The sequence below is a fragment of the Lycorma delicatula genome, chromosome 1 (assembly GCF_047948215.1).
Source record: "Lycorma delicatula isolate Av1 chromosome 1, ASM4794821v1, whole genome shotgun sequence".
Taxonomy (NCBI): domain Eukaryota; kingdom Metazoa; phylum Arthropoda; class Insecta; order Hemiptera; family Fulgoridae; genus Lycorma; species Lycorma delicatula.
Genome location: NC_134455.1, coordinates 344,414,297 through 344,434,246, shown reverse-complemented (window position 1 = coordinate 344,434,246; position 19,950 = coordinate 344,414,297). Strand labels below are relative to the sequence as shown.

General features: G+C 46.2%; 7 protein-coding genes across 7 annotated transcripts; 3 read left to right on the top strand and 4 right to left on the bottom strand.

Annotated features, from left to right (window-relative positions):
* Nucleotides 1-1,493: 1,493 nt before the first annotated feature.
* On the top strand, nt 1,494-2,069 carry LOC142318397 (histone H3). The gene has a single exon (XM_075354980.1). The coding sequence runs from the start codon at nt 1,567-1,569 to the stop codon at nt 1,975-1,977; it is 411 nt and encodes a 136-aa protein (XP_075211095.1). The 5' UTR covers nt 1,494-1,566; the 3' UTR covers nt 1,978-2,069.
* A 1,033-nt stretch (nt 2,070-3,102) lies between these two features.
* Nucleotides 3,103-3,836, bottom strand: LOC142334360 (histone H1-like). Its single transcript, XM_075382339.1, has one exon. It carries the CDS (start codon nt 3,763-3,765, stop codon nt 3,166-3,168), a length of 600 nt encoding a protein of 199 aa, XP_075238454.1. The 5' UTR covers nt 3,766-3,836; the 3' UTR covers nt 3,103-3,165.
* A 3,086-nt stretch (nt 3,837-6,922) lies between these two features.
* Nucleotides 6,923-7,871, bottom strand: LOC142334399 (histone H2B). Its single transcript, XM_075382378.1, has one exon. The coding sequence runs from the start codon at nt 7,778-7,780 to the stop codon at nt 7,409-7,411; it is 372 nt and encodes a 123-aa protein (XP_075238493.1). The 5' UTR covers nt 7,781-7,871; the 3' UTR covers nt 6,923-7,408.
* Nucleotides 7,872-8,175: 304 nt separating this feature from the next.
* LOC142334380 (histone H2A) lies at nt 8,176-8,768 on the top strand. Its single transcript, XM_075382359.1, has one exon. It carries the CDS (start codon nt 8,215-8,217, stop codon nt 8,587-8,589), a length of 375 nt encoding a protein of 124 aa, XP_075238474.1. The 5' UTR covers nt 8,176-8,214; the 3' UTR covers nt 8,590-8,768.
* Nucleotides 8,769-9,348: 580 nt separating this feature from the next.
* On the bottom strand, nt 9,349-9,996 carry LOC142334410 (histone H4). The gene has a single exon (XM_075382389.1). It carries the CDS (start codon nt 9,872-9,874, stop codon nt 9,563-9,565), a length of 312 nt encoding a protein of 103 aa, XP_075238504.1. The 5' UTR covers nt 9,875-9,996; the 3' UTR covers nt 9,349-9,562.
* A 107-nt stretch (nt 9,997-10,103) lies between these two features.
* Nucleotides 10,104-10,679, top strand: LOC142318396 (histone H3). Its single transcript, XM_075354979.1, has one exon. It carries the CDS (start codon nt 10,177-10,179, stop codon nt 10,585-10,587), a length of 411 nt encoding a protein of 136 aa, XP_075211094.1. The 5' UTR covers nt 10,104-10,176; the 3' UTR covers nt 10,588-10,679.
* Nucleotides 10,680-11,712: 1,033 nt separating this feature from the next.
* Nucleotides 11,713-12,446, bottom strand: LOC142334365 (histone H1-like). Its single transcript, XM_075382344.1, has one exon. The coding sequence runs from the start codon at nt 12,373-12,375 to the stop codon at nt 11,776-11,778; it is 600 nt and encodes a 199-aa protein (XP_075238459.1). The 5' UTR covers nt 12,376-12,446; the 3' UTR covers nt 11,713-11,775.
* Nucleotides 12,447-19,950: the final 7,504 nt, after the last annotated feature.

The window sequence follows — 19,950 nt, the reverse complement described above, 5'->3', positions numbered from 1 at the left end:
CCGAGGATCGACAAACCAGGCTTAGGGGCCTCCATATCGCATGAGCCATAAACGGAATAGTGCGTCAGACGCGTTTCCGGGGTCGCGAGTGATTAGTTTTTCGCGAGTTATATAATTTGAAGACTTCAAATACGGTAAGTCGCGAATACAACAAAAACGCGGTCTAAATTTTTTTTTTTTTTTTTTTTTTTTGCGTGTTTTGTTCTGTTTCTCTTGTTTCAGAAACGGGAGAAACGTGGATGTGGAACGACTCAACGTGCCGTCTCATCCTGCCAGCCGAAAGAAAAGTTATAATTAAGGATTTTTTTTTTTTTTTTTTTTTTTTTTTTTTTTTTTTTTTTTTTTTTTTTTTTTTCTTTCCGTGTGTGTGTTCTGTTTCTTCTGTTGCAGATACCAACAGCCACCACAAAACAAATGGTTTCTTCACTGCGGCCACGCGGTCCCCCCAACCCCTTCTCAGACACACGTGTGTCTGAAGGTTAATAATTACGTGGAGTGAATAATTACTGTTTACTTCTTTCCAGAAAAATCGCCGCCCCAAAACCGCGATCGCGAATAGGCACCACCATTTGTAAGTTCCCTATTACCTTCCTTTCCTTTCAAGAAAGAAGAAAGAGGGAACGAGCCCAGCAGCCATCAGCCCAGCAGCCACCGGCCCAGCAGCCACCTGCCCAGCAGCCACCTGCCCAGCAGCCACCTGCCCAGCAGCGACCTGCCCAGCAGCCACTGACAGCACAGAAGAGCGAAGAAACCTGCACTTTCCCCCGTTCAGCCCTTCGGGGCTTCGGGAATTACAAGGTTAACGGTATGTAACTTCGGTTACTACCAATTCTTGGAAAGTGCAGGCCAAAGAAGAAAGAAGAGGTCTTCGGGAGAAGAAGAGGGAGAAGATGAAGAAGAAGGAAGACCAGCCACTCGTCTCAACATCACGGACTGGAGTCCGGAACAGAGCCCAGCAGAGATGCGTCCTGAAGGGCAGCCATACCAGAAGCGGATGAAGAGCTTCTTAACAACCTCTCCTAATTCAAACTTACAATCAGACCAAATAACCCAGCAATTGCGACTCCTCCGGAAAAGGGGACGCATTGCTCCCTCCTCACAGATAGTGCCCCGTTGTGGCGTATTCCTGCTAGCCTATTAAAGAGTTAGCACCGAAAGGACTTCAGTGGACGGTCTGAAGGGGAATTACGTCGGGAGGACAGGCTTTATAAGCCTAGCCTTCCGCGGTCGGCCCATAAAATGGGTTCGGTAACGCTGGTATAACAACGGAATTGGAATGCAATTAAATCCGTCTTAAATTCACTATAATAATAATACAAAAATTGAAAAATAAGAACCGAGACTAAAAGTGACCCTTTTAAAAACAAGCCCGATTAGAAAGATCCAGCAGCAAGGGACTCTGTCCAGGCTCTGCGATAAAGTAGGGAGTAATAGACTCCTGCCAACTTTGCATTCCATTCCATTCCATTTCTAGGGCATTGCTTTCTGTGCATCCGAACAGGAGGTCTTAACAGCGTGAATTTGTAAACCAGCAGCAGCACCGACTAGTTATTGCCGTCAGGAAAAATGGCCCGTACCAAGCAGACCGCCCGCAAATCCACCGGTGGCAAAGCTCCCAGGAAGCAGCTGGCGACCAAGGCGGCACGCAAGAGCGCCCCGGCCACCGGCGGCGTGAAGAAACCTCATCGCTACAGGCCTGGAACTGTCGCCCTCCGTGAGATCCGTAGATACCAGAAGAGCACGGAGCTACTCATACGCAAGCTGCCGTTCCAGCGGCTGGTACGTGAGATAGCGCAGGACTTCAAGACCGATCTCCGGTTCCAGAGTTCCGCCGTCATGGCTCTGCAGGAAGCCAGCGAGGCTTATCTGGTCGGGCTGTTTGAAGACACAAATCTGTGCGCCATCCACGCCAAACGTGTGACAATTATGCCGAAAGACATCCAGCTGGCTCGTCGTATTCGCGGAGAGAGAGCTTAATTTGAGGTGGCGTATACGTACGGTCCGCGCGCACTACTACCATCATATTCAAAATCTTTACAACGGCCCTTTTCAGGGCCACAATTTTTAATGCGAGGTTTTTTAAATGTTGTGGTTGGTTCTTTTTTTTTTTTTTTCGGCCGAAGAGAAAAGAAAAAAAAAAAAAACCACCAATGTTATTCTGTTTTCCATATATATAAAACTGCAAAGAAAAAATTATTCCAATATTCACAACCCAACACATATATATATATATATATAGTAGTAGATAGAGAGAGTATAGTAAAATAATGATAATTTTCTATCTTCACCGGGTTGGGGGTTGTTTTCTTCAATCAAAGAAGGAGGGCCTGGCTGGGCTGGACTTAGAGGTACAGACAGGGTTACTTTCGGTGGGAATTTGGGGGAAAAAAAACACAACCAACAACACCCCCTATATTATAATAAGTTCTTTATTTTGTTTGTCATAATTTCATATATATATAATATACATATATTTCTTGCTGTTTGTTGTTTTATTTAACCACCCACCGAGTTCAGAGGCAATTGCCACCATATATATATGACGGACGATGAGAAAGAAGGAGGAGTTAGCGTGGCGGGAGGGAGGGAGGGAAGGTTAGAGAGAGAGAGAGAGAGAGAGATTGATGTGTGTGAAAATTACCGGGATTCGAAGCTCCCGTGTATGAAAAAAAAAAAGGGGGCCGAGAGCCGCCGCCTACACACATATAATATATGGCGGCATACATAATATATATGCCGCCGGCCCGGCATACGGATTTTATGGGAGAGATGAAAATATTTGTGTATGTGTATAATAACACAAAACAAAATAATACAAGATCGACCCGTTTGTGCGGGGGGGTGTAATTTACTAATAAATAAAAATATAAAAGTTCCAAAAAAAAAATCTCTCCTGTATAATTATAAATAATGCCTATCCGGGGGGGGAGAGAGATATACTATACTACGGACGGTCCACACGTTCCGTCCGTGTGATAATTTAATGACGGACAGAGAGGGGATCTTTGTCCGCCCCACTTTTCTTTGGCTCGGCACAGCACCGAAACATGATGAGGCAAAATATTATTTTTACACGTATAACGAAAAAACCTCATACGTTGGTGGCGGCCCTGAAAAGGGCCATTTGTTAATAATTTACGTACAGTAAAATAATAATTTTACTGTTTACTTCTTCTTTCCAGCGGCTGCTTTCTTGGGCGACTTTGGTTTCTTCACTGCTGCCTTCTTCGGCTTCGGAGACTTTGGTTTCTTGGTCGGCGGCTTGGACACCTTTTTCGCCTTCGATGGAGACTTCGGTTTCGGGGCGGCCGCCTTCTTCGCAGAAGCGCTCTTCGGTTTGCTGGCTGCTGCGGCTTTCTTCGGTTTCGGCTTCGGAGCGGACGGTTTCTTAGCCGGGGCGGCTTTGCCTTCGCCCTTCACTGATATCTTGAAAGAGCCGGACGCTCCTTTACCTTTCGGCTGCGTGAGGGCGCCTGCCGCGACCGCCGTTTTCAGATATTTCTTGATGAACGGGGCCAACTTTTCGGCGTCTACCTTGTAGTTGGCTGCTATGTACTTCTTTATCGCCTGCAGAGAAGATCCGCCGCGCTCTTTGAGACCGGCGATCGCCGCGTTGACCATATCGGCTGTCGGCGGGTGCGCCGGCTTAGACCTCGGCTTCTTCGAACCGCCTGCTTTGGATGCCGCCTTTTTCCCTGGAGCTGCCTTGGCCGGAGTTGTCGCTGTGGCGACGGGAGCTGAAGCTGTAGCGGTGCTGTCTGACATGATGATGATGATGATGCTGCTGCTGTTGCTGTTGTGCGGATCGGATGATAACGCTGGTATGAAACGGTATATATCCCGTAAACCTAAAGCCAATGGAAAATTATTACTATATACGTTAGTTTGGCGGACTTTAAAGGGAGCAGCGACTTTGGCTGCTAGCACGTCACCCCGGCCATCACTGAATCGTGCTTACACCGTTCGTTCGGCGCGCGTTTTCTCCTTTAACTTGCGATCTTTATCGACGTACACGGTTCGGTTTCGTAAACGACATTCCGGGCTGCAGTAGTGACGAGCTAAACGTTAGATTTCAGCCCGTACGGGAGCTTAAATGGTACCGAAATCCCGGACACATCCCGAACCGGCGTGGTCGCACCGCCGTAAAACCGTTTAAAAATCGTAAATACCGGTGGCAATATTTGTATATAGCACCCGCGTCCAAGTTAAACATCCCGTTGTTTCTTTCGATTCGTTTTTGCGACGATACGTGTGCGAATTCAATCTTTTTGCGATGTATATGTCCGAGCGTCAAAGTACGACGGTTAGACAACATCCCCATCACTGTTTTCATACACAGTAATAGTTTTCATCGGATTCTATGCGATTATTATTAATCTGACGGATATAAACTAATGACGGTCGTACGGTAACTTTCAGTTTTTCTATAACATCAACCGTTGGGGGAAAATAAGAGTGGGATAAAAATAAAGTAGCTCGAATTATACGTACGCTTTGCGTTAGCCTGAAGTGAAGAGAGAGACTCCTGCCGGCCGACCCGTTTGCACAACGCGCGATATGCAAGCATACGATTGTAGACGTGTAGACGTTTGGACGTGTTTGACGTTAACAGGAGCGCTGGAAAGAAAAACAAAAAAGATATAAATCCAAATTAAAAAAAAAAAAAAAACAAAACAAAAAACGTACATACAACAATTCTGCATAAATACAAAACATATAACCGGTGGTTTCTGCCCCACTCGGTATATATATATATATATATATATATATATATATATATGTCACATACACACGTACATGCGCAGGCTTACGGGCACAGGTTAATGGCTTAATGTCTTACGAATAAAAAGCGTCGGGGAGGGAAAGAAAAGAAAAAAAAAACCAAAAAAAAATTCGGGCCGCCTCTCTTAACCGACCGGACGCGAATCACTTTTGCATTAAGTTTGTGTTTTCTTTTTTTCGCTGTCCGCGTACATTTAATACACGTTTAATTAAAGATCGGTCGGTCGCGCGGTTTTCGTTCACGTTAACAAGAGTTAAGTGTACCCGGACCCCTTCCGTACGGTAATTTTAAGGTACATTCACTTCAGGTTGTATACGTATAACTACGCCGCCACCAAGTACATTTGGAAAAATGCGACCGAAGATCCGAATTTCATTGAAATAGCCGTTGAAATTTTATTTATTATTATTATTATTTATTTTTTTTGTCTTTATATATATCTATCTATCTATCTATCTATCTATCTATCTATCTATCTATCTATCTATCTATCTATCTATCTATCTATCTATCTATCTATCTATCTATCTGATTTCATTTGTTCCGATACTCGGAGATTTCGCCGTTGCATGGAGTATAAAATCATAAAATGTAATTTAATAAGAAAAAAAGTAAATAATAAGAAGACCGCCCCTACCTACCGCAGGCATTCACTCACTCGGTCGTTCTTCTACTCACTCACTCACTCACTCACTCACTCATCTCTCTCTCTCTCTCTCTCTCTCTCTCTCTCTCTCTCTCTCTCTCTCTCTCTCTCTCTCTCTCTCTAAGGCTAAATAATATGTCTCATGTTGGGTTGTATTGTAACGTGGTTGTTGTACCCTGAAAATCTCATCTAATTATCTTTAGCGGTGTTGTGGAAACGTTTTCTTATATCCTGGAAAGAAAAAATGAAAATTATTTATTGAAATACTATATCACATTAGGATAAATTTTTATAACCTTTTTTTTTGTTGGTTGATATTTATTAGATTTTCCTAAATCTAATTATGCATACAGCGCCTTCATCGCTTTCACCATAATTAAACCGGGTTCTCTGCGACATAAACAAGACGGTTGTGAAATGAAAGCGGTTAATGGTATATTTCAATTATATATATATATCACGCAAATTAACGCCATTTATTGTGAAATGTGTTAAAAATATTAACGCTGAAAAAAAAAAAAAAAGAAGAAGAAACGACGTGATGACAACAAAGTTGTTTTTATTCACTTTCTCCTAGCATTGGTTGGTTATTCTTGAATATTGGAGAAAGATAGTATATTAAAAAATCTTACAAAATAAAAAACTCCATTTTATAATATAAATTCTGGTCGGTTGAATTTTTTTTTTTTTGTTTAATTTACCCAAAGGAAATTATGTGCCCCACCACATGCAGATATTGACCCCAAACCCCTTTACCAACCAGCGAATTGCCCCATCCACGCGAGTCTATGCCAGGTTTCATGGAAAGTAAATAAAATGAAAACTTAGCGGAACATTTATGGTCACTTCTATTATACGAGCACTTAAATTGAATTTATTTGATAAATAGATCAATTTGTATGTAATTAAAGTTATTTTTTACGATTTTTTTTGTTTTTGTTTTACACATCAGTAATCAATCTCTCTTTTAATGTACAAGTTCAGGAAATCGATTAATCTAAATTCAGGAAAGCAGTCTAATTATTAGAAAATCAGCTATGCTTTGCCGTTATGTAAGTAACGGCTTGCAAAACACAAAAAAAAAAAAAAATGAAACAGTATTATGATGAAGATGAGTAGCAGTAGTAGTAGTAGTAGTAGTAGTAGTAGTAGTAGTAGTAGTAGTAGTAGTAGCAGTAGTAGTAGTAGTAGTAGGCGGTGAAGAAAGAAGAAGAAGAGGAGGAGGAGGAGGAGGAGGAGCAGTAGTAGTTAGTTGGATTTTGAAAAGTAACCGGAATCTATCATCCCGTTTGTTAGTGTGTATTTTGTGCAATGGCGCGCACGCGCTACCACTCACTCGACAACCGCCCCTACCTCAAGGTCATTCCCTGTGTGTGTGTGTGTGATGGGTAAGTAATAATAATATGTCAAGTGAAATGATTTTCTGGTTTGCGGCGGTTTTTTTTTTCGCGGATAGCGGGCGGTGGGGGGTGTTTGAGTTGTTGGTGCGGTATAATGCCTGCCGATATCAACATTTTTTTCCAGATAGCTCAGTATACATGCAATTTCTTCATTTTGAGTCAACAACTGCAACGTAGGCCGGCGCCAGAAAATAAATTTTTTTCGCAAATTATAATTGAGGTTAAAAACATTATTTGTTGCGTTCTTTGCTTTGGGCAAGATGTGTGAATTTCCCTCCCCCCCCTGAAACCATGGTAACGAAGCGTTTTAATTACACTTACACATTTGTTCATTTTTTTTTTTTTACCTTAAAGGAAAACTGCAATAGTAAGGTAAGGAAAATGTTTTTTCTTTTTCTATTTACATATCTCGTGTTACGGAGTACATACATTTTATTATTTATGTACATAAAAAAGCAATTTATATGCCTGTACAATAAGCAAAGAACCAAAATGTTTTTAACCTCAATTATAATGTGGTGGCCCTTAAAAGGGCCGTTTATATTTAGTACATGGCCTATTGTAACCAGCTCCATCCGCTTACTTAGAGCTCGTGTATTTGGTTACGGCCTTGGTGCCTTCGCTGACAGCGTGTTTGGCCAATTCACCGGGCAACAGAAGCCGTACGGCGGTCTGGATCTCCCTGCTGGTGATTGTGGACCGCTTGTTGTAGTGGGCGAGCCTGGAAGCCTCGGCCGCGATGCGCTCGAATATATCGTTAACGAAGCTGTTCATGATGCTCATCGCCTTAGAGGAGATGCCGGTGTCAGGATGGACCTGCTTCAACACTTTGTAGATGTACACCGCGTAGCTTTCCTTCCTCTTGCGTTTCTTTTTCTTGTCTCCCTTGGCGATGTTCTTTTGCGCCTTGCCGGCCTTCTTGGCCGCTTTACCGCTGGTCTTAGGTGGCATGATGCTTTGAATTTGGTGGAACGCAGGTACGGAAGGACCTATTTATGATAGAAATCGGTATTTTTGCTCCCAATAAGACCGGCCCGTCGAAAAGAAATTCCCTTTTCCCACGAATGACGAGGCTGCAAACAACGTATGGCAACTTGCCGACCAATCGTGTGGCCTTCATTAAAGTTTATATATAAACTTGGCGGACCGTATAGGAAACGCCAAAATTGCGGATACCGTTAACTTTTAAGGTGCCCCGACCAATGGCGGTCGAGGAACCGAAACAGCTGGCTGAACTGACCAATCGAAAGGTTTCGCCGCGACGACGGCAACGGTGAGCCCAATAGTGGTCGGTGCTTGAAACCGTAAATAGAGTCAGACCGACGGCCGTCGGGTCATTCCTTCGTGTTTGTTCATTCCAAGTTCACAGCAGCAGCAGCCAAACGATGTCAGGTCGCGGAAAGGGTGGTAAAGTGAAGGGAAAGGCAAAGTCGCGGTCTTCCCGCGCCGGTCTTCAATTCCCGGTGGGCAGAATCCACCGTCTTCTCAGGAAGGGCAACTACGCAGAACGTGTCGGAGCGGGCGCTCCGGTCTACCTGGCTGCCGTCATGGAATATTTGGCTGCGGAAGTATTGGAGTTGGCAGGAAACGCGGCCAGGGACAACAAGAAAACTCGTATCATCCCGAGGCACTTGCAGTTGGCCATCCGCAATGACGAGGAGTTAAACAAGCTTTTGTCCGGGGTCACCATCGCACAAGGTGGTGTCTTGCCGAACATTCAAGCCGTGCTTCTGCCGAAGAAGACCGAGAAGAAAGCTTAAGAAGCGCTCTAATCACCGGTCCGATACTTCACAAACAATCGTCAGACAAATTAAAACGGCCCTTTTAAGGGCCACCATGTTTGAAAAGGTTTAAAAAAAAAAGGCTTGTTGAACTGGCGTGCATAAATGATGATTAAATTCTTTTAAAGTAAAACAACACACAGTTGGGTGGATGTGGATACATACATATAAATAATACATACACATTTAAATTAATTTCCCCCCTACATACATAGTTAGTATAATAATAGAGGTTGTAAGGTAGGTCCTGGTGAGAACGTACTTTTTAACCGCTACGAACCTGTTGAGGTCCCAAACATATATATATATATATATATGCACGAATGCGGCATGCTATTTATTTTTAATCACCGTTCACACCGGCCGGTCCGTCCAAGGGAATGAATACAAAAAAAAAAAAAAAGAAGAAAATCAATCAATCATATTATATTGAATGGGAAGTTAACAACAACACATCGTACAGTATACTACTACTACTACTACTACTAACTAACTAAGAAGTTGTATTGCTTGTGTACCTTCCTTCTTCAATTTTCGTAAGCTCAACAACAAACACAAGTACAAAATGTAGTAGTTATTGTAAATTTCTCTCTCTTCCTTAGTAGTAAGTAGTGTTCTGACGACGATCCACATGGATATAAAAAACCTACACGCGGATTAATTCATTTTAAATCTTAAAAGTAAAAAAAAAAGTACACACACACACATCATCAATCATCATACATATATATACTTCTTTTTTTCTCTCTCTCTCTCTTTTGCTGCCAGTCAAACAAATATTTTATCTCACAGGTAAGGTAAAAGTAAATTGTATCATCAAATTAATTCTTCTTCTTAGTTGATGATGATTTACACATAAAGATAAGACTACTATTTTATTAACCTCTTGGTTGGTGGGTGGCCCTTAAAAGGGCCGTTTTAATATTCGTAGACCAGCGGGAACGGTGACCGCTTAACCGCCGAAGCCGTACAGAGTTCTGCCTTGCCTCTTCAGCGCGTACACCACGTCCATGGCGGTTACAGTTTTCCTCTTTGCGTGTTCGGTGTAAGTGACTGCGTCTCTGATTACGTTCTCGAGGAACACTTTAAGTACTCCTCTGGTCTCTTCGTATATGAGACCTGAGATACGTTTCACACCGCCGCGGCGGGCCAGACGCCTGATGGCCGGCTTGGTGATGCCCTGGATGTTGTCTCGCAGGACCTTGCGGTGACGCTTGGCTCCGCCTTTGCCCAAACCTTTACCTCCTTTCCCGCGACCGGTCATAGCAGCAGCTTAACTTCAAATGACGAGCAAAAAACTTGTTTCTCAGCGAGCAGGTCAGTCGATCTGAAGCCGCCGTCCCGGTATCCCTCACTTTTATGCTCTCTTAAGGCCGCGTGATTGGGCAGTCGAGGCGGCCAATAGGAGCGGCCCATTTTGACCAATCACGTGAGACCGAGCCGGCAATAAATACCGGTCCCGTTTACTTTCTAGGGCATTGCTTTCTGTGCATCCGAACAGGAGGTCTTAACAGCGTGAATTTGTAAACCAGCAGCAGCACCGACTAGTTATTGCCGTCAGGAAAAATGGCCCGTACCAAGCAGACCGCCCGCAAATCCACCGGTGGCAAAGCTCCCAGGAAGCAGCTGGCGACCAAGGCGGCACGCAAGAGCGCCCCGGCCACCGGCGGCGTGAAGAAACCTCATCGCTACAGGCCTGGAACTGTCGCCCTCCGTGAGATCCGTAGATACCAGAAGAGCACGGAGCTACTCATACGCAAGCTGCCGTTCCAGCGGCTGGTACGTGAGATAGCGCAGGACTTCAAGACCGATCTCCGGTTCCAGAGTTCCGCCGTCATGGCTCTGCAGGAAGCCAGCGAGGCTTATCTGGTCGGGCTGTTTGAAGACACAAATCTGTGCGCCATCCACGCCAAACGTGTGACAATTATGCCGAAAGACATCCAGCTGGCTCGTCGTATTCGCGGAGAGAGAGCTTAATTTGAGGTGGCGTATACGTACGGTCCGCGCGCACTACTACCATCATATTCAAAATCTTTACAACGGCCCTTTTCAGGGCCACAATTTTTAATGCGAGGTTTTTTAAATGTTGTGGTTGGTTCTTTTTTTTTTTTTTTCGGCCGAAGAGAAAAGAAAAAAAAAAAAAACCACCAATGTTATTCTGTTTTCCATATATATAAAACTGCAAAGAAAAAATTATTCCAATATTCACAACCCAACACATATATATATATATATATAGTAGTAGATAGAGAGAGTATAGTAAAATAATGATAATTTTCTATCTTCACCGGGTTGGGGGTTGTTTTCTTCAATCAAAGAAGGAGGGCCTGGCTGGGCTGGACTTAGAGGTACAGACAGGGTTACTTTCGGTGGGAATTTGGGGGAAAAAAAACACAACCAACAACACCCCCTATATTATAATAAGTTCTTTATTTTGTTTGTCATAATTTCATATATATATAATATACATATATTTCTTGCTGTTTGTTGTTTTATTTAACCACCCACCGAGTTCAGAGGCAATTGCCACCATATATATATGACGGACGATGAGAAAGAAGGAGGAGTTAGCGTGGCGGGAGGGAGGGAGGGAAGGTTAGAGAGAGAGAGAGAGAGAGAGATTGATGTGTGTGAAAATTACCGGGATTCGAAGCTCCCGTGTATGAAAAAAAAAAAGGGGGCCGAGAGCCGCCGCCTACACACATATAATATATGGCGGCATACATAATATATATGCCGCCGGCCCGGCATACGGATTTTATGGGAGAGATGAAAATATTTGTGTATGTGTATAATAACACAAAACAAAATAATACAAGATCGACCCGTTTGTGCGGGGGGGTGTAATTTACTAATAAATAAAAATATAAAAGTTCCAAAAAAAAAATCTCTCCTGTATAATTATAAATAATGCCTATCCGGGGGGGGAGAGAGATATACTATACTACGGACGGTCCACACGTTCCGTCCGTGTGATAATTTAATGACGGACAGAGAGGGGATCTTTGTCCGCCCCACTTTTCTTTGGCTCGGCACAGCACCGAAACATGATGAGGCAAAATATTATTTTTACACGTATAACGAAAAAACCTCATACGTTGGTGGCGGCCCTGAAAAGGGCCATTTGTTAATAATTTACGTACAGTAAAATAATAATTTTACTGTTTACTTCTTCTTTCCAGCGGCTGCTTTCTTGGGCGACTTTGGTTTCTTCACTGCTGCCTTCTTCGGCTTCGGAGACTTTGGTTTCTTGGTCGGCGGCTTGGACACCTTTTTCGCCTTCGATGGAGACTTCGGTTTCGGGGCGGCCGCCTTCTTCGCAGAAGCGCTCTTCGGTTTGCTGGCTGCTGCGGCTTTCTTCGGTTTCGGCTTCGGAGCGGACGGTTTCTTAGCCGGGGCGGCTTTGCCTTCGCCCTTCACTGATATCTTGAAAGAGCCGGACGCTCCTTTACCTTTCGGCTGCGTGAGGGCGCCTGCCGCGACCGCCGTTTTCAGATATTTCTTGATGAACGGGGCCAACTTTTCGGCGTCTACCTTGTAGTTGGCTGCTATGTACTTCTTTATCGCCTGCAGAGAAGATCCGCCGCGCTCTTTGAGACCGGCGATCGCCGCGTTGACCATATCGGCTGTCGGCGGGTGCGCCGGCTTAGACCTCGGCTTCTTCGAACCGCCTGCTTTGGATGCCGCCTTTTTCCCTGGAGCTGCCTTGGCCGGAGTTGTCGCTGTGGCGACGGGAGCTGAAGCTGTAGCGGTGCTGTCTGACATGATGATGATGATGATGCTGCTGCTGTTGCTGTTGTGCGGATCGGATGATAACGCTGGTATGAAACGGTATATATCCCGTAAACCTAAAGCCAATGGAATGGAATGGAATGCAAAGGTGGCAGGAGTCTATTACTCCCTACTTTATCGCAGAGCCTGGACAGAGTCCCTTGCTGCTGGATCTTTCTAATCGGGCTTGTTTTTAAAAGGGTCACTTTTAGTCTCGGTTCTTATTTTTCAATTTTTGTATATTATTATTATAGTGAATTTAAGACGGATTTAATTGCATTCCAATTCCGTTGTTATACCAGCGTTACCGAACCCATTTTATGGGCCGACCGCGGAAGGCTAGGCTTATAAAGCCTGTCCTCCCGACGTAATTCCCCTTCAGACCGTCCACTGAAGTCCTTTCGGTGCTAACTCTTTAATAGGCTAGCAGGAATACGCCACAACGGGGCACTATCTGTGAGGAGGGAGCAATGCGTCCCCTTTTCCGGAGGAGTCGCAATTGCTGGGTTATTTGGTCTGATTGTAAGTTTGAGTTAGGAGAGGTTGTTAAGAAGCTCTTCATCCGCTTCTGGTATGGCTGCCCTTCAGGACGCATCTCTGCTGGGCTCTGTTCCGGACTCCAGTCCGTGATGTTGAGACGAGTGGCTGGTCTTCCTTCTTCTTCATCTTCTCCCTCTTCTTCTCCCGAAGACCTCTTCTTTCTTCTTTGGCCTGCACTTTCCAAGAATTGGTAGTAACCGAAGTTACATACCGTTAACCTTGTAATTCCCGAAGCCCCGAAGGGCTGAACGGGGGAAAGTGCAGGTTTCTTCGCTCTTCTGTGCTGTCAGTGGCTGCTGGGCAGGTCGCTGCTGGGTAGGTGGCTGCTGGGCAGGTGGCTGCTGGGCCGGTGGCTGCTGGGCAGGTGGCTACTGGGCTTGCGACTGCTGGGCTGATGGCTGCTGGGCTCGTTCCCTCTTTCTTCTTTCTTGAAAGGAAAGGAAGGTAATAGGGAACTTACAAATGGTGATACCTATTCGCGATCGCGGTTTTGGGGCGGCGATTTTTGTGGAAGAAGTAAACAGTAAATATTCACTCCACGTAATTATTAACCTTCAGACACACGTGTGTCTGAGAAGGGGTTGGGGGGACCGCGTGGCCGCAGTGAAGAAACCATTTGTTTTGAGGTGGCTGTTGGTATCTGCAACAGAAGAAGCAGAACACACACACGAAAGAGAAAAAAAAAAAAAAAAAAAAAAAAAAAAATCTTAATTATAACTTTCTTTCGGCTGGCGGGATGAGACGGCACGTCGAGTCGTTCCACATCCACGTTTCTCCCGTTTCTGAAACAAGAGAAACAGAACAAAACACGCAAAAAAAAAAAAAAAAAAAAAAAAAAAAAAAAAAAAAAAAAAAAAAAAAAAAAAAAAAATTTATAAATTTAGACCGCGTTTTTGTTGTATTCGCGACTTACCGTATTTGAAGTCTTCAAATTATATAACTCGCGAAAAACTAATCACTCGCGACCCCGGAAACGCGTCTGACGCACTATTCCGTTTATGGCTCATGCGATATGGAGGCCCCTAAGCCTGGTTTGTCGATTTTCGGCTACCGCACCGCACCATCACGGTGGTTCGTCCAGTACGGCGTGAGGCCGCTTCCTTACACCTGTCGGAGTTGGGTCCTCTCTGCAGATGTCCCGAAGATGACTGTGTTCGGACACAGCCGCTCTCCCGAACAGTCTGCGCGCCTGCGCCACCCCCACCTCGGACACGGATTGAAATCTCGCATCAGATCGGAGAGTGGCGTTCCTGACGAACCACGGAGCTCCAAAGATCGTCCGCAACGCTATGTTTTGGACGGCCTCGATCTTCTTTTGAAGCGAGGAGCTCAACACTGCCCCCCATGCCGGGTAAGCATATGTTAGAATCGGCAGTACGTACAGCCGAAAAATGAGCAGCTTAGTTGCCAGTGGGTACGGGCTGGCACTGTTCAGCACTGGGTATAGCGAGGCTCTGGCGGCCTTAGCCCTTCGGGTCGCATAATTGACATGCTCGTCGAAGGTAAGCCGCCTGTCCAACACCACCCCCAGGTACTTAACTGTTTTCTCAAAAGGGATTTTCTCCCCTGAGATTTCCAGCTCTCTGGTCGGTTTTCGTGTCTTGCATGTGAACATCACGGCCACCGATTTTTCACCGTTGACCCTGATTCTCCACATGTCGAGCCACGGTTCCACTAAGTCCAGCTGCCTTTGGAGCCTCCGGACCGCGTAATCCACATTTGCGGATTCGTAGAAATATGCCGTGTCGTCTGCGTAAAGGGCCGTTTTGACCCCTTCCGACAGCGGCATATCGTTCACGTACAAAGTGTACATGAACGGGGAAAGTACTGCTCCTTGGGGAACCCCAGCGGCTATTTCTCTGGTAGAGGAAATCGTTTCCCCTACGCGCACGACAAAATGTCGGTCTAGTAGATATGACCGCATCAGTCTGACATAGCGGTACGGGATCGCCGATCGCGCTAGCTTATAAAGCAGCCCGCTATGCCAAACTTTGTCAAAGGCCTTGGCCACATCCAGAAAAACGGCTGCAGTCACCCGTTTCCTGTTCAGGCCTCCGACAAGGTCATCTATTATTTTTACCAGTTGGAGGGTAGTTGAGTGACCCTCCCTGAACCCAAATTGCTCGGGCCGCACTTCTCCCTCCATGTATCGCCTCAGTTTTTCGAGAAAAATCCTCTCGAACAACTTAGACAATACCGGTAACAGGGAGATTGGCCTATAATTCCGTGGGAAAAGTAAACTTTTCCCCGTTTTGGGTAAACATACGACTTTGGCCGTTTTCCAACAATTCGGGAAATATCCAACGTACAAAATGGACGTGAATATCACCGAAATTGCTGTAATCACGGAGGCCGGTATGTTCCGGAATGCACGGGCGCTGATCCCGTCGACACCCGGGGCCTTGTCGGGGCTTGTGGCCTTAATGGCTGCGGAAACTTCCGCTTCAGTGACTTGGTCAATCTCTAGAGGGGCGTCCTCCACCTGTGAGAAATAATCTACAAGAAAGGATTCCACCTCGGTTGTGTGCTCGTCGTTCGGGGAGGGAGGGGGGTTTGGAGTGAACTGCTCCTCCAAGGTATCGGCGAATACCTCGGCCCTCTCCGCCTCCGAGTATGCAAGAAAACCTCGCTGCCCCACAACCGGATGGCGAGGCTTTTTCCCTTCTCGCAGTCTCCTGTTCAACCTGAACACCGAGGAGATGTCGTCAGAGACCGAGGCGAGGTATTCGTTCCACGAATCCTCTCGATGGCTTTTTAGCAGTTGTTTTACCCTGTCCGTTTGATTATAAAAGGCCCGCTTATCAGCGGGGGACAGGGTGATTCGATATCTCCTCCTCAATCGTCGTTTCTCCGTTATGGCTTCGGAGATATGAGGAGGGAGGTCGTTTCGAACAACTGCTCGAGTCTTGGCCGATGAGCTGCCTGCCAGGGCCTCGGTCATTGACGACGTGACGCGCCCGACAGTGTCGTCGATTTCCTCCGGGGTGTTCAGGAGCTCAGGATTTACCGGCCTGTACTCCCGCTGGAGGGTTTCGTAGAACCTTTTCCAGTTAACTGACCTTCGGGGTATAGGCGGGGGATCTCGGCCACCCCCTGCCTGACCTAGTTCCAACAGGACAGGGGAATGGTCCGAGCTGAGGTCTTCTATCGTTTCAATCATGAATGGGAGGGTACCCCCCTTCATGACTGCGATATCCAGCACGTCAGGCCTAGATCTGCCTGAGCGATGCACGAACGTGGGCACCTCAGGGCCTACGACGACCAAGCGGCGGGCTCTCGCCCTTTCGTACAGCAATCTGCCATTTGGATTTGTCAGATTGCTGTTCCATGACACGTGTTTGGCATTGAGGTCGCCCATGAGTATCATGGGCCCATCCCAATTTTCCAGCACGGCATCCAGATCTGCGCCGGTTACCGCGTCGTTCGGCTTGCTATAAGCCGAAACCAGCCGATACACCGTGCCCAGATGCTCCACATGCACACACGTTTGCTCCATCACGTTTGTATGAAGAACAACGCGCGTATGCATGTGGCGTCTGTGGACTAAAACCGCAGTTCCTCCAGAGGAGTGAGATCCGGGTCGAACTGGCCTATCCGTCCTATATGTAAAATAGTTCCGAAGGGTCAGTTGCTTGTTTGGGTTCAAGCACGTCTCAGACAACAGTATCACGTCTATCAGTAGATCCTCGGCCAGACGGCATAGTTCCTCCTTCCGGCCTACTACTGAGTTGGCGTTCCACTGCAAGAGTCTGAGGGTGGGCCTAACCATACCTGGACAGTACAGTCATGAGGCACTCTATTAAGGACTGAATACAGTCCTTGAGAGATTTTGCCTGGAGCAGGCGTGGCAAAACCATCATGATATCTGGCAGGATATCCTTCACTGTCATCTGCGACAGGAAGTCCCTGCCAGTGGTCTCCAACGGGGTAGCCGGTTTCGGATTGCCGCTGGGGGTGCCTTTTGGCGCGGCCGCCCTTTTGGTGGGGCGCGGGGCCACAGGGGCCGCGGTGTTTTTAACAGCCTGCTTGGCCTTCCCAGCCGGAGCAGGCTTTGCCTTTCCCGTCGAGGAAGGCTTGGCCTTCTTCGCCGGGGCCGGCTTTGTCGCCGCCTTTTGTTTTACCACCTTCTTGGTGGTCGCCGCCGGTTTTGGCTTGGCGGGTGTTGGGGAGGGTACCTCCCCTTTTTTCACCACCGCCTTGGCCACAGGTGCCGGCACCTCCGGTTTGGGGGCTGATATTCCCCCACCGGCAACACGGGCCCAGCTGCGGCCGTCTAAAGTCGCGGGCTTTTTAATACCCTTGACCCTGTTGACCTGCTCCTTATAATAAGGGCAGCCCCGGTAATTGGCCGGGTGAGGCCCCTTGCAATTAACGCATGAGGCTGGTTCCTCACGCGGCTTAACGCATGTGGCAGTGTCGTGGTCCCCACCACACTTGACACATTGCTGGGCCCTCTGGCAGTAATTGGACGAGTGTCCAAATTTCTGGCATCTGTGGCACTGGGGTGGCCCCCCTCGTGACACAAACGCAGTCACTGCGACCTTGCAGTAAAAAAGACTGCCAAGGTCGTAGATGGTACGGGCCGAAGGGGTCCTTTTAAGGGCCACAAGGCAGGTCGGGGTTTCCCGACCGTCCCTCGTGAGGAGCTTCTTAGCTGAAACTACCTCATAGCCAAGGGAGGTCAGTTCCTCCCTTATTTCCTCCGGGGCAGCCCCATAGGGGATCCCCCGTATAACCACCTTCAGCTCCCGATCCTTTGGGAGCTGGAAGGAGTGGAAGGCGATTCCCTTGGAGTGCAGGAAACTCTGCACCGCCCGGTAATCTGCCTCGCTGCCCAGCTGCAGCCTGATGGAAAGCCCGGTGCTTTTTGCCACCAGGCGTCCCCCGATACGCGACTTAATGTCGCGCGCTAATGCTGGCCACTCCTTAGGGCAGTCCAGCATAATTGGCGGGATTTTCTCCCGCCTTACGGTAGCAGGCTGTGATGGGGCCCCATCATCAGCCTGCGGGTTGGCGGCTGCTGCAGCCTTGCTGCAGCCCGCTACGGGCTCCGCCTCCATAGGAGGCGCGGAGTTCCGGCGTTTCTGGCGCTTCCTAGCGCCAGACCCGCTTTCCTCTCCACCGTCGGATAGGTCCGGGGTGGGAGAACGGGGTGGAGGAGGCCTTATTTTTCCTTCCATGAAGGAGAAAATACAACCAAAAATTTAGAAATTTAAAATTAAAAATTAAAACTAGCACTTCTTAGAACTACACTTCCTGAAATAACAATATACAAGAAATAATAATAACAATGGAAAGTTAGTCTTTCCTTTTATATAGAATAATTTAAAATTAAATTATTCTATATGGCTTAACAATAGACCTATACAAAATTTGTATAGGCTATTAAATGTATTATTAACGACTTAGCAAAGTTCAATTTACATAATACAATAGTTCTTTAGAAATAAAATCTATTATAGACTTAGCTGAATGGAGAACAATAGCCTGCTATACAGGCAGGTGCGGCACAGCGGTTGTCCTAACAGCACTCCTCTACATGGTCGGTCAGGTAGCCAGTCGATCCAGGTATAAAGTACTGCAGAAGCCGGTTCCTAGTAGCACTGCACAGAGACACTATAATTCACGTCCTTTCACTTCAGAAGCCAAGGAAGGAATCCCTAAAGCCAATGGAAAATTATTACTATATACGTTAGTTTGGCGGACTTTAAAGGGAGCAGCGACTTTGGCTGCTAGCACGTCACCCCGGCCATCACTGAATCGTGCTTACACCGTTCGTTCGGCGCGCGTTTTCTCCTTTAACTTGCGATCTTTATCGACGTACACGGTTCGGTTTCGTAAACGACATTCCGGGCTGCAGTAGTGACGAGCTAAACGTTAGATTTCAGCCCGTACGGGAGCTTAAATGGTACCGAAATCCCGGACACATCCCGAACCGGCGTGGTCGCACCGCCGTAAAACCGTTTAAAAATCGTAAATACCGGTGGCAGTATTTGTATATAGCACCCGCGTCCAAGTTAAACATCCCGTTGTTTCTTTCGATTCGTTTTTGCGACGATACGTGTGCGAATTCAATCTTTTTGCGATGTATATGTCCGAGCGTCAAAGTACGACGGTTAGACAACATCCCCATCACTGTTTTCATACACAGTAATAGTTTTCATCGGATTCTATGCGATTATTATTAATCTGACGGATATAAACTAATGACGGTCGTACGGTAACTTTCAGTTTTTCTATAACATCAACCGTTGGGGGAAAATAAGAGTGGGATAAAAATAAAGTAGCTCGAATTATACGTACGCTTTGCGTTAGCCTGAAGTGAAGAGAGAGACTCCTGCCGGCCGACCCGTTTGCACAACGCGCGATATGCAAGCATACGATTGTAGACGTGTAGACGTTTGGACGTGTTTGACGTTAACAGGAGCGCTGGAAAGAAAAACAAAAAAGATATAAATCCAAATTAAAAAAAAAAAAAAAACAAAACAAAAAACGTACATACAACAATTCTGCATAAATACAAAACATATAACCGGTGGTTTCTGCCCCACTCGGTATATATATATATATATATATATATATATATATATGTCACATACACACGTACATGCGCAGGCTTACGGGCACAGGTTAATGGCTTAATGTCTTACGAATAAAAAGCGTCGGGGAGGGAAAGAAAAGAAAAAAAAAACCAAAAAAAAATTCGGGCCGCCTCTCTTAACCGACCGGACGCGAATCACTTTTGCATTAAGTTTGTGTTTTCTTTTTTTCGCTGTCCGCGTACATTTAATACACGTTTAATTAAAGATCGGTCGGTCGCGCGGTTTTCGTTCACGTTAACAAGAGTTAAGTGTACCCGGACCCCTTCCGTACGGTAATTTTAAGGTACATTCACTTCAGGTTGTATACGTATAACTACGCCGCCACCAAGTACATTTGGAAAAATGCGACCGAAGATCCGAATTTCATTGAAATAGCCGTTGAAATTTTATTTATTATTATTATTATTTATTTTTTTTGTCTTTTTAT

What these genes read in the sequence shown, in the direction of transcription:
- LOC142334365 (XM_075382344.1), bottom strand. Translation starts at nt 12,375, where the DNA reads ATGTCAGACAGCACCGCTACAGCTTCAGCTCCCGTCGCCACAGCGACA.
- LOC142334410 (XM_075382389.1), bottom strand. Translation starts at nt 9,874, where the DNA reads ATGACCGGTCGCGGGAAAGGAGGTAAAGGTTTGGGCAAAGGCGGAGCC.
- LOC142318396 (XM_075354979.1), top strand. Translation starts at nt 10,177, where the DNA reads ATGGCCCGTACCAAGCAGACCGCCCGCAAATCCACCGGTGGCAAAGCT.
- LOC142318397 (XM_075354980.1), top strand. Translation starts at nt 1,567, where the DNA reads ATGGCCCGTACCAAGCAGACCGCCCGCAAATCCACCGGTGGCAAAGCT.
- LOC142334360 (XM_075382339.1), bottom strand. Translation starts at nt 3,765, where the DNA reads ATGTCAGACAGCACCGCTACAGCTTCAGCTCCCGTCGCCACAGCGACA.
- LOC142334399 (XM_075382378.1), bottom strand. Translation starts at nt 7,780, where the DNA reads ATGCCACCTAAGACCAGCGGTAAAGCGGCCAAGAAGGCCGGCAAGGCG.
- LOC142334380 (XM_075382359.1), top strand. Translation starts at nt 8,215, where the DNA reads ATGTCAGGTCGCGGAAAGGGTGGTAAAGTGAAGGGAAAGGCAAAGTCG.